Source organism: Oncorhynchus keta, chromosome 13 (assembly GCF_023373465.1).
Source record: "Oncorhynchus keta strain PuntledgeMale-10-30-2019 chromosome 13, Oket_V2, whole genome shotgun sequence".
NCBI lineage: Eukaryota > Metazoa > Chordata > Actinopteri > Salmoniformes > Salmonidae > Oncorhynchus > Oncorhynchus keta.
This window is the reverse complement of record NC_068433.1, coordinates 44,701,341-44,714,320: the sequence shown is the minus strand read 5'-3', so window position 1 is coordinate 44,714,320 and position 12,980 is coordinate 44,701,341. Positions and strand designations below refer to the sequence as shown.

General features: G+C 43.8%; 1 protein-coding gene and 1 long non-coding RNA gene across 5 annotated transcripts in view; one reads left to right on the top strand and one right to left on the bottom strand.

Moving 5' to 3' along the window:
• sfmbt2 (Scm like with four mbt domains 2) overlaps window positions 1–12,980 on the top strand; it is a 52,745-nt gene that overhangs the window by 16,709 nt on the left and 23,056 nt on the right. For 2 of the 4 annotated variants that reach the window (XM_052460279.1, XM_052460277.1), the window contains exons 5-6: window positions 4,943–4,963; window positions 12,738–12,826. In XM_052460279.1, coding sequence (XP_052316239.1) covers window positions 4,943–4,963; window positions 12,738–12,826 — 110 coding nt within the window. The remainder of the gene's footprint in view (window positions 1–4,942; window positions 4,964–12,737; window positions 12,827–12,980) is intronic. The other 2 variants (XM_052460280.1, XM_052460278.1) reach the window with 1 other exon arrangement.
• LOC127906809 (uncharacterized) lies at window positions 421–4,936 on the bottom strand. Its single transcript, XR_008062902.1, has 3 exons — window positions 2,986–4,936; window positions 2,230–2,355; window positions 421–1,855 (listed from the first exon to the last, which is right to left on the bottom strand). It is a non-coding gene; the product is annotated as an uncharacterized LOC127906809 (long non-coding RNA).

Sequence of the window (12,980 nt, the reverse complement as noted above, 5' to 3'; positions counted from 1 at the left end):
GCTGTGAGGGGAACGGCACCTCAGCACCTCCAGGCTCTGATCAGGCCCTACACCCAAACAAGGGCACTGCGTTCATCCACCTCTGGCCTGCTCGCCTCCCTACCACTGAGGAAGTATAGTTCCCGCTCAGCCCAGTCAAAACTGTTCGCTGCTCTGGCCCCCCAATGGTGGAACAAACTCCCCCACGACGCCAGGACAGCGGAGTCAATCACCACCTTCCGGAGACACCTGAAACCCCACCTCTTTAAGGAATACCTAGGATAGGATAAATTAATCCTTCTCACCCCCCTTAAAAGATTTAGATGCACTATTGTAAAGTGGCTGTTCCACTGGATGTCATAAGGTGAATGCACCAATTTGTAAGTCGCTCTGGATAAGAGCGTCTGCTAAATGACTTAAATGTAAATGTAATAACAAGATTCAACAACTGAGACAAAAACTGAACAAGTTCCACAGACCCACTCTTCCACCAAGGCACCTAGAAGTTCCTGGACATTTCTGGGGGGAGTGGCCTAGCCCTCACCCTCTGATCCAACAGGTCCTATATGTGCTCAATGGGATTGAAATCGGGTCTCTTCGCTGGCCATAGCAGAATACTGACATTCCTGTCTTGCAGGAAATCAAGCACAGAACGAGCAGTATGGCTGGTGGTATTGTCATGCTGGAGAGTCATGTCAGGATGAGCCTGCAGGAAGGGTACCACATGAGGGAGGAGAGTGTCTTCCCTGTAACACAGCATTGAGATTGCCTGCAATAACAAGCTCAGTCCGATGATGCTGTGACACACCGCCCCAGACCCTGACGGAACCTCCACCTCCAAATCGATCCCTCTCCAGAGTACAGGCCTCGGTGTAACGGTCATTCCTTCGACAATAAACACGAATCCGACCAACACCCCTGGAGAGACAAAACCGCAACTCGTCAGTGAAGAGCACTTTTTGCCAGTCCTGTCTGGTCCAGCGACAGTGGGTTTGTGCCCATAGGTGACATTGTTGCCGGTGATGTCTGGTGAGGACCTGTCTTACAACCGGCCTACAAGCCCTCAGTCCAGCCTCGCTCAGCCTATTGCAGACAGTCTAAGCACTGATTGAGGGATTGTGCGTTTCTGGTGAAACTCTCGCTGCTGTTGTTGTTGCCATCCTGTACCTCTCCCCCCAGGTGTGATGTTTGGATGTACAGATCCTGTGCAGGTATTGTTACACGTGGTCTGCCACTGCGAGGACAATCAGCTGTCTGTCCTGTCTCCCTGTAGCGCTGTCTTAGGCGTCTCACAGTACAGACATTGCAATTTATTGCCCTGGCCACATCTGCAGTTCTCATGCCTCCTTGCAGCATGCCTAGGGCATCTTCACGCAGCTGAGCAGGGATCCTGGGCATCTTTCGTTTGGTGTTTTTCAGAATCAGTAGAAAGGCCTCTTTAGTGTCCTACGTTTTCATAACTGACCTTAATTGCCGACCGTCTGTAAGCTGTTGGTCTTAACGACCGTTCCACAGGTGCATGTTCATTAACTGTTTATGGTTCATTGAACAAGCACAGGAAACAGTGTTTAAACCCTTTACAATGAAGATCCATGAAGTTATTTGGATTTTTAAGAATTATCTGTGAAAGACGGGGTCCTGCAAAAGGGACAATTCTTTTTTTTGCTGAGTTTATTTGCGTTTTACACTTGAATACGCACATCTTAGCCAAGAGGGAATAAACACACCCTCTTCAACTGTGGCTTTATAGCTCATATACTGAACTCACACCCGTAGCTGGACTTTACCTGACCTCCTAGTATAATACAACACCTGTAGCTGGACTTTACCTGACCTCCTAGTATAATACAACACCTGTAGCTGGACTTTACCTGACCTCCTAGTATAATACTACACCTGTAGTATATAATACACTTTTACCTGACCTCTAGTATAATACAACACCTAGTGACCTCTAGTATACCTGTACAACACCTGCACTTTACCTGACCTCCTAGTATAATACAACACCTGTAGCTGGACTTTACCTGACCTCCTACTATAATACAACACCTGTAGCTGGACTTTCTTTACCTGACCTCCTAGTATAATACAACACCTGTAGCTGGACTTTACCTGACCTCCTAGTATAATACAACACCTGTAGCTGGACTTTACCTGACCTCCTAGTATAATACAACACCTGTAGCTGGACTTTACCTGACCTCCTAGTATAATACAACACCTGTAGCTGGACTTTCTTTACCTGACCTCCTAGTATAATACAACACCTGTAGCTGGACTTTACCTGACCTCCTAGTATAATACAACACCTGTAGCTGGACTTTACCTGACCTCCTAGTATAATACAACACCTGTAGCTGGACTTTACCTGACCTCCTAGTATAATACTACACCTGTAGCTGGACTTTACCTGACCTCCTAGTATAATACAACACCTGTAGCTGGACTTTACCTGACCTCCTAGTATAATACAACACCTGTAGCTGGACTTTACCTGACCTCCTAGTATAATACAACACCTGTAGCTGGACTTTACCTGACCTCCTAGTATAATACAACACCTGTAGCTGGACTTTACCTGACCTCCTAGTATAATACAACACCTGTAGCTTTACTTTACCTGACCTCCTAGTATAATACAACACCTGTAGCTTTACTTTACCTGACCTCCTAGTATAATACAACACCTGTAGCTGCACTTTACCTGACCTCCTAGTATAGTACTACACCTGTAGCTGCACTTTACCTGACCTCCTAGTATAATACAACACCTGTAGCTGGACTTTACCTGACCTCCTAGTATAGTACAACACCTGTAGCTGGACTTTACCTGACCTCCTAGTATAATACAACACCTGTAGCTGGACTTTACCTGACCTCCTAGTATAGTACAACACCTGTAGCTGGACTTTACCTGACCTCCTAGTATAATACAACACCTGTAGCTGGACTTTACCTGACCTCCTAGTATAGTACAACACCTGTAGCTGGACTTTACCTGACCTCCTAGTATAATACAACACCTGTAGCTGGACTTTACCTGACCTCCTAGTATAATACAACACCTGTAGCTGGACTTTACCTGACCTCCTAGTATAATACTACACCTGTAGCTGGACTTTACCTGACCTCCTAGTATAATACTACACCTGTAGCTGGACTTTACCTGACCTCCTAGTATAGTACTACACCTGTAGCTGGACTTTACCTGACCTCCTAGTATAATACAACACCTGTAGCTGGACTTTACCTGACCTCCTAGTATAATACTACACCTGTAGCTGGACTTTACCTGACCTCCTAGTATAGTACTACACCTGTAGCTGGACTTTACCTGACCTCCTAGTATAGTACAGCACCTGTAGCTGGACTTTACCTGACCTCCTAGTATAGTACTACACCTGTAGCTTGTAGAGACCCCAATAAAACCTGTTCTCACAGACTGACAGTGCACCCTGTCCCAAGATACACACACACACACACACACACACACACACACACACACACACACACACACACACACACACACACACACACACACACACACACACACACACACACACACACACACACACACACACAGTCTCAGCCTATTATGACACTCTACCCTGCCCTGCCCTGGCCCAGCCCATGTGTCAATAAGAGAGTGAGCTCATTCTGCCGAGTCAGCCAACACACAACAGCTGACTGCACTGTCCAGTCAAACCTGCCCACAGAAACACACAACTAACACCCAAATACATTCAGCAACTTTAATTCAAGGTAGACTCGGATGAACACGAAGGTTGCTCATAAAGTGATTGTTTATTTAGCTTGTTTGGTTTGTTGATCACATACACACACACTCAATTTAACCTGATGTAATATTAGCCACGCTAAACACTGAAAGTCACCCTTTCTCCACCTCTAATGCTCTAGCTAACCTGACGTTCACCCTTCCAGCCCCTGATCCTTATGTTTCAAAAATAAATCCCATCTATAATTTAGCATCGGTAATTTATCATCCGATCCTCCTTTAAGCGGCCGTTCTAGAAGAGGCATTTCCACACCGGATCGTCTCATCCACATGACTCACCCTCCATAACAGAGCTTTGATGTATTTATGCTGATTTTTGGGAGTGTTTTTTTGTTTGTTAAGGAGACTATAGCTGAATTTGCTTCGACCTGACTTTTTTCACACCTCAATCTTTACCTGGTGGCAAATCGTGCTCCGGGGTAAAAATAAGACTGTGTAAAAAATATATATAAAATAATAATAATAATAATAAAAGACCTATAGAAACTGCAGCAGCGGGGGGATAAAATGTGCTAGATTTTTATGTAGCTTTAATTGACCTTTTAACACACACACTGGAGCGTGAGTGGCCACAAGAGACACATAGAGGATCTCCATGTTGGCAGAGAGCTGATGGGTTGAGGGGACTGAATGGCAATGAAATGGACCATGCATGTAATAACGATGCATGTTTAGTGGGTTAGATGACACCCAAGGGACTGGGTAGTTGACACACACCATGGCAAGCACACAAACACTCCCGTTTTGATTTGACTCCAGAGATTTTGCGTTTATGGGTTTGTCTATAATAAGGGTTTGCATGAGAGGTGGACACAGACTGTTGGTGTGAGTGTATGTGTGTTTGCTAGCTACTGTGTGCGGTGAATAGAGCTGGTCGACCTCATGTATTTGCAGAACAGGATCAGGTGGGGAGTGGAAGGCTGTAGTGTCTTTCACTAAGCTGAGAAGGTAATATTAGGTTAGATTTAGGCAACCTTTCCTCTTGTTTTCTCCTTGATACTTAGTGATTCAAATGAGTGATTCTCCCCTTCATTTCTATTTATCAAGCATCTTGCATCACGCCAAGCAAAGTGTGTGTATGCGTATATGCATTCCTGCGTGTGTGTGGGTGTGTGTGTGTGTGTTTCTATGTTACAGTTACCTTTATTTCTTTTTGTTTCTCAGATAACGTTTACCTAAGAAAAGGTAAGCAGCCCTATCAGTCTTCCTGACTAACTCGCCTGCCTGCCTGCCTGCCTGCTGGCTCTTCTCAGCAAAGAAAAGTCTAAATGGGATCCTTGGGGCGTCCAACTCCGTCACCCATTTGAAGTTGACATTTAAAGCGGTTGTTAGGGTTAGCTAGGGTTTTCGTTATGGTTAGGTTAGGGGTTAGGTTTAGGGTAGGGACGTCCCAAGGATTCTGCATATCACTAACCTTCTCAGCATTGCATGTGTGCTTCCTTCTCCTCCTTCCTGTCAACTTACAGGAAGTTGCCTCAGAGTTTGTTTGACTCTTAAACCCCCCACCCTCTGTCTTTCTGCATGCCCCTCTGTATTTCCCCATTTCTGCACCCCCCCCACCTATTATTTTGGAGGGAAAGATGTCACTTCTATCTGTATTAGGGAGGTTCTTGAATTACAGTGGCATTTGGGCATGACATTTTGGTAACATCAAATATAGCTTAGGTAAATTAGGATTTTCTTTTTTAAATTCTCTAATCTTAGGTCATCAACCCTTAAAACATAATTTACTGTGATATGATTAATAATTTTACTCATGTTATTTCCCTTCATTTAAATGAACTAACACCAAGTGACACTTTGGATTTAGACACCCCAAAGTATTAATGGAATCCTCAAATGTATGACATTCTAACGGTGTGATATGCTTAAGTTTCTTTAATATAGACTTGTCCTCCGATAACAGTTTGCCACTGGAGAGAATGCTCATGGACACACATTATACTAGTAAAAGAATATATATATATTTTAATAGCCTTCCTTGTTTTTGTTGATCTATACACTATTCTAAATACTTTTGTTCATTATTCAAAATGAATAGGCTTATCTATCTAAATCGCCAAACCATGTCACTACACCTCTACACATCACCAGTGGGACAAACACATTTGCTAGCTCCCAGTAGTTTCCCACAATGCATACAAATAGATGTTGCAGTATAAAATACCTACATACACACATTCTGTGGTAGTCAATCTCGCTGTTGTTTATAGGCTCTGTTTTAACTGGGGAGGAGAAGAGAGAGAGATGAGGGGGCGGAGTTCAGAATACAACTTTAGAACGTGTGTATCTGTCAGTGGTGTAAAGTACTTTAGGTAAAAATACTTTAAAGTACTACTTCAGTATTTTTTTTTGTGTGTCTGTACATTACTTTGCTATTTATATTTTTGACAACTTTTACATTACTACATTTCTAAAGAAAATGATGTCATTTCAGGTTTACTTAATATAAGGCATATGAAATGATTTATACTTTTACTTAGTATATATTTTAGCAATTACATTTACTTTTGATACTTAAGTATATTTAAAACCAAATTCTTTTATACTTTTACTCAAGTAGGATTTTACTGGGTGACTTTTACCTGAGTCATTTTCTATTAAGGTATCTTTACTTTTACTCACGCTGCTTACGCCAAATCCTGACTCTGCCATCAGCATGACGCAACAGGGACCTGGATTGCGTGCCCACTGAAGCTGCTTCTTGTTTTTAGCTGAGAGGAGTGGAACCCGGTGTGGTCTGCTGCAATAGCCCATCCGTGACGAGACACCGACGAGTTGTGCATTCCATTCTGCACACCACTGGTGTACTACGCCGTTATTTGTCTGTTTGTGGCCTGCCTGTTAGCTTGCGCGATTCTTGCCGTTCTCCTTTGACCTCTCTCATCAGCGAGCTGATGCCCACAGGGACTGCCCCTGACTGGATGTTTTTGGTTTGTCGCACCATTCTCTGTAAACATTAGACAAAGTTGTGCGTGAAAAGCCCAGGAGGCCGGCCGTTTCTGAGAGCCTAGAACCGGTGCGCTTGGCACAGACGATCATACCACGCTCAGTCGCTTAGGTCACTAGTTATTCCCATTCTAACGTTCAATCGAACAGTAAATGGATGCCTCGATGCCTGTCTGCCTGCTTTATATAGCAAGTCACATCCACGTGACTCGGTCTGTAGGAGCAAACCCTTTTTGTGAATGGGGTTGTGTACCTAAAAAGACTGGCCACTGAGTCTGTTTTCTTTAATAAATAACAGTTAAATAAAACATCAAAAGCATTATTTGTCATGTTAAATCATTTTAAAATGGTGCCAAAGTCAAGCGACAGCATTTACCACCACAATTCAAGAATGACCCATTTATTTATTTTTATCCTAGCAACGGTATTCTCAATTTCAGGATGTGCATATCACCTTCCCGTTCCACAAGTGTGTATTACCAGAATTAAACTCTCTCAGACAATCTTCCACTAGACAGCAGGTGTCTCAGCCTAGAATCTTAGCTTGTCTAGACACTGCTGACACTGTCTGCTCGGCACATTCTACGACACATTCTCAAAATTCACGAGGATTCCTACTCCAGAATTACCTGTGTGTGTGCGTGCATGTGTGTGTGTGTGTGTGTATGTGTGTGTGTGTGTGTGTATGCGTGTGTGTGTGCGTGCGGGGCTCTACATTTTATATTTTGAATTGGTTGCACTGGTGCGCCTAACTGAAAGTTAGAAGCACCACTCTTAAGTGTGCACACAATGCCACAGATGTCTCAAGTTTTGAGGGAGCGTGCAATTGACCTGCTGACTGCAGGAATGTCCACTAGAGCTTTTGGAAGGCATAAGCTACGGACATTTTATCGATGGCAATATGGCAATTTGAATGCACAGCGATACCGTGACGGGATCCTGAGGCCCATTGTCTAGCCATTCATCCGCCGCCATCACCTCATGTTTCAGCATGATAATGCACGGCCCCATGTCGCAAAGATCTGTACACAATTACTGGAAGCTGAAAATGTCCCAGTTCTTCCATGGCCTGCATACTCAACAGACATGTCACCCATTGAGCACGTTTGGGATGCTCTGGATCAACACATACGACAGCATGTTTCAGTTCCCGACAATATCCAGCAACTTCGCAGTCATTGAAGAGGAGTGGGACAACATTCCACAGGCCACAATCAACAGCCTGATCAACTCTATGTGAAGGAGATGTTTTGCGCTGCATGAGGCAAATGTTGGTCACAGCAGATACTGACTGGTTTTCTGATCCACGCTCCTACCTTTATTTTAAAAGGTATCTGTGAACAACAGATGCAGATCTGTATGTGAGTCATGTGAAATCCATAGATTAGGGCCTCATGAATTTATTTCAATTGACTGATTTCCTTATATGAACTGTAACTCAGTCAAATCTTTGAAATTGTTGCATTTTGCGTTTCTATTTTTGTTCAGTGTAGATTAAAACGCTTTGGGGAACTGCTGGAAACATAGAAACAGAATAGATTATTGTAATTGTATGGTTGGTGTTTGGCATGACAACACATTAGGTAGGATTTATGATAGGGTAGGAACCAAAGTGCTGGTCAGTGTTTCCCAGGGGACCCTAATAGCATTTGAATAGATGCATAGTTATATTTAGACACAGATGTTAAAATAGGCTATCTGATTCAGAACATGCGCCCAAAACATGCTGATCAACATGCTGACCTATACCAACACTGGTAGCAACCTGTATTAAAGCTAATGTTTGCATTTTAAGTAAAGGTAGCATTAGTGATGAGTTTCCTTCAGACTAACTGGCATTTTGCAAGGAGCAAGATTCACAAACTGTTATTATAATAGAGAAAATAATAGAGAAAATTAATATTTAGAAGCAATGTGGAAAGCAGCATTGTTGTTGTTTTGGAACAATCTGAGTGACATGCTGAGAGAAGCGGCGTGGAGAACCTGTCTGTGTGCTGCCTCCCTGTTGAGTGACATGCTGAGAGAAGCAGTCACGGCGTGGAGAACCTGTCTGTGTGCTGCCTCCCTGTTGAGTGACATGCTGAGAGAAGCAGTCACGGCGTGGAGAACCTGTCTGTGTGCTGCCTCCATGTTGAGTGAAGGGGTGGGGCTTCAGCCTGTCTTGTTTCAAGTTTAATTTTATTTGTCACACGCGCCGAACACAACGGTGAAATGCTTACTTACAAGCCCTTAACCAGCAATGCCGTTTTAAGAGAAATAAGTGAAATAATTAAAGAGCAGCAGTAAAAGAACAGTAATGAGGCCATCGACAGGGGGTACCGGTACAGAGTCAGTGTGTGGGGGCACCGGTTAGTCCAGGTAATTGAGGTAATATTTACATGTAGGTAGAGGTAAAGTGACTATGCATAGATAATAAACAGAGATTAGTATTGCAGCGAAAGAATGTGTAGTGTAATAATATTTCAAGTTTCCCATAGCAAAATGTGTGTGTGTGTGTGTGTGTGTGTGTGTGTGTGTGTGTGTGTGTGTGTGTGTGTGTGTGTGTGTGTGTGTGTGTGTGTGTGTGTGTGTGTGTGTGTGTGTGTGTGTGTGTGTGTGTGTGTGTGGTGTGTGTGTGTGTGTGTGTGTTCCTGTGTGGGTGTGTGTCAGGAGCTTCGAAGGTATCACAAGTTTAGTCATGTGATAACAGCGCTGCTCTCAGAACCCCACAGAGGTCATTTGCATAATGCATTCACCAGATTCACAACTTCCTGCCAGGACCTGCTAGAGAGGAGGCGCTGAAATGAGGCTCAGGCCTACTTGACAGCTGTATGTGTGTGTGAACACTCTTGACCTGCGTCTGTCCTTAATAGTGCATGAATGAATCCTTAATTGTCAGGAAGGACTGCACACGCATCAACCTGGTCAAAGACAAGCCAACTAAGACTAGGCAGTCAGAAAGAGCAGGCCAGGACTGATTTGATACCCAAATGACCCATCCTCCCCAAATGACCCATCCTCCCCATCTCCACCACCTGATTTGCAACCGCTTTGTATTTCCCTGGTGTGTAGTGTAGTTTAGTGTAGTGTAGTGTGGATGGGTGTAGTCCCATCTCCCAATCTCATTTGCTTTTGTCCATTTTCATAATGATTATATAACTAGTGCTGGATGTATTTAGTGTGGGCCAGTCTTGTTCTCTACCTAGCCCAGGTGATGTTAGCCCAGGCATGTTAGCCATGCATGTCATTATAGCCATTTACAAACGCCCCGCCCCACCTACACACACACTCTTAACCCCTTACGTCCCGGGGCAGTAAACATGGCTTTACATTAACGGTTAACATCACTAGCTAGGGCGTCTCCCTCGTCATAAAACCCCCCCACCTACACATGATTTAACTTACCACAGCAGAGAGGTGTTTGTCTATCCTGTTGGCTGTCATTCAGTGACTATTGAGCTACAGTTCTGACTATAAATAACATTCATCTGTATCTCTGTTGTTGATTTTTGTCTTTCTACATTGAGTATTTTGGCATTTTTCTAAACGGTAGTTTGTTGTCGCCAACCCACCTGGTGAAACAATGGGGTACTTATGTACTAGCAGTAGATCATTAGATTGTTACTGGTAGATATTAAAGCCTGATCTAGGGTCTGTGGTTATACTATTAATTCAGTCTTACAGAACCCCCAGAAGACTTGGTAGATAGACATTGTATCTCAGTGTGGTTTACCATGCCACTGTAATACTAATGACTAGATAAGCACTTTGTGAGACTGAGAATAAATCGTCTAATTTGGTCCCATTAGCCCTGATTAGAATCTGCTGTACTGCTGTGATCACAGATGAAAACATCCCTCCCTGCCATGATACAGGCCAGACTTGTTCTTTTAGTAATCGCTTTGATTCTCTTATATAGGCCTTTGAATTGGCCTTCCCTGTCTGTTTACACAATGGCTTGTTGTTGGATATGCAAATCAGATGGTTTTTTTTTTGTATGTTGGATATTTGTTTGGATGTATACCAGTATAGCAAAAGAGAGGAGAGGATTGGGGGAGGGGAGAAGACGAAAGATAGAAAAGGGGAGAGGGGGTTCTCTCTTCAAAGTAAATTATGCAGTTATTGTTTTGTGGAAGTCAGGATTTGCCTCCGTGTCTATCGCCTGGAGGATGGGCAAGAAAAAGGAAGTAAATAATGATCATTTACATGCAAACTAGTACTGTAACTACACCCTGGACCGGAGGGAGCCGAGGAGGTAGAACAGAAAGGGGGAGGGGCAGAAGTTCAGATGCCGAAGCAGCAGCCTGCATTCTGCTCTGTGGCCTATTCTAAATGGCTTGATGACTAATCTAGGAGGATCTGTAAAAATAGTTGATCTATTTCTGCACACCGAAGATCAACAGGAGCACTGTGAGTGTGTGTGTGTGTGGGTGTGGAAAAAACACTATTATTAACCAGGGGTGGTGTGGAGAGATGCACTGGGGCAGAGGGACATTATTTGCAACCGTATTTGCACCATGTATGTAAAAAAGGATCGGCCATGTGCCGAGACAGAGTGATTTTGTTTTTAGGAAAATGAATTGACTGTTTCTCTAAATCGGACTCATCTGGCTTCAGAAGAATATACTAATGAGAGAATATAAAATGAGGCGAAAATACCTCTGTTCTCTCCCATAGGAATGAATGATTCGATTTGTTTTCTAAGTGTGGCGTGGCTTAATGACAGGTAGCGGTGTAATCCTCCATGATCTAGGCTACTGGCCACTAGTCGTTCTCCTGTGACTCATGTCACCATGCCCCATGGAGTCAGATATTCTCAGAATCTTTGCGTCCAATTGGTGACTGTAAACCTAGAGCATTAGATGTAGAGTTCTTTGGAGAGGGGTGGATAACTCATCACTTAAAAATAGATTACTCTATTTGTGTGTATGATTTAGTAGGACCACAGAGTTTGTAAACCACAGAGCCTCTAAACATCACGAGACTTCCGGACAACAATTGCGAAACCGACCAAGCAGACCAGGCCGGTTTTTGGGGTTTGAGAAGTCAATGAGTGAAGTGAAAAATGATGTGTCAAACACGAGGCCTGCGTTAAGACTTGGGTTGTCAATTCATTTTGGCCTGCTTCCATACCGCCTGCGATGCGCTGCACTACAAGTCGCAGCAAGCACTGCCAACATGCTGCCAGCCAACTGGCAGTGTCTGGCCTGCAAAATCATTGGGAGTTTTTTTTCAATATGGCCATTGCGCTGATTTGAGTTTGACACCCCTGCCTTAAGTGTTAATTGTCTTAATCTAAAAGCACAACCTCGATTCGAGCCAATGTCTTCAGTAGTTTAACATGTTATTACTCCAACCTCGTGAAAGTGACAAACTGAAACGTTTTAATTTGAGTCAAAAACAACTTTATATCGAAGAAGTGCCTTTGATTTGACGGCCAACACATACGCAGTCCGGTGTGAGACGACCGTTAAACCCGACGAAGTGTTTCCACGCGCGAGTTTAGCTAGCTAATGTCGCCATGACATCGCCTACAAGTGTGTTTCGGGGATTTCTATTGGAGTAGCAGTTTCTGCCCATCTTCATACTGTGCTGGCCAAAGTAGACCTGTGTATGCCTGTGGGAAGCCACTAGTCAGCGTGGAGTCAAAGTAAAATCAAGACCCACGATGCACCATGAATTAAACATCACCACTGTTGCACTGTGGGAAACAGAAAGTGGAGTAAACAAACATGTCCTATGCAAATGAGTGGGAGCCAACCGTTTAAATGGCTCTGGAGAGGGTGATACGTGTGTGTGTTTGTGTGTGTGTGTTCGTTCATGCCTGCCTTTTTCTACCATGCTCCCATTGTATCTCTCAACACCTGTTTATGTGGACTGCTCTGTACTGTAGTGCCGTATCTAACTATTTTCCACTGTTGTTCATTGCTTAGCCTGGTGCTAATATATGTAAGTGCATTGTCATGTATAATTTTGCTAGCACAGCACAGTATGTTTGACCGTCTCTCTCTCCCTCTGTTCTGTCTCGTAGCCATCAAGGAGAAGTACAGTGACTGGACAGATTTTCTCATCCAGGACTTGACTGGCTCACGGACCGCACCAGCAAACCTACTGGAAGGGGTGAGTACTGTCTCGGTGGGAGTGTGACAGGGAGAACGAGACGGAGAGAACGAGGGAGAGAGATAATGAGACTGTGTATGCGTAGGTGACACCCGTGTATTAACCATCAACACGTTTCGAGCTTTCGCTGATCTGTTGAGCTCTGTATGTCAAG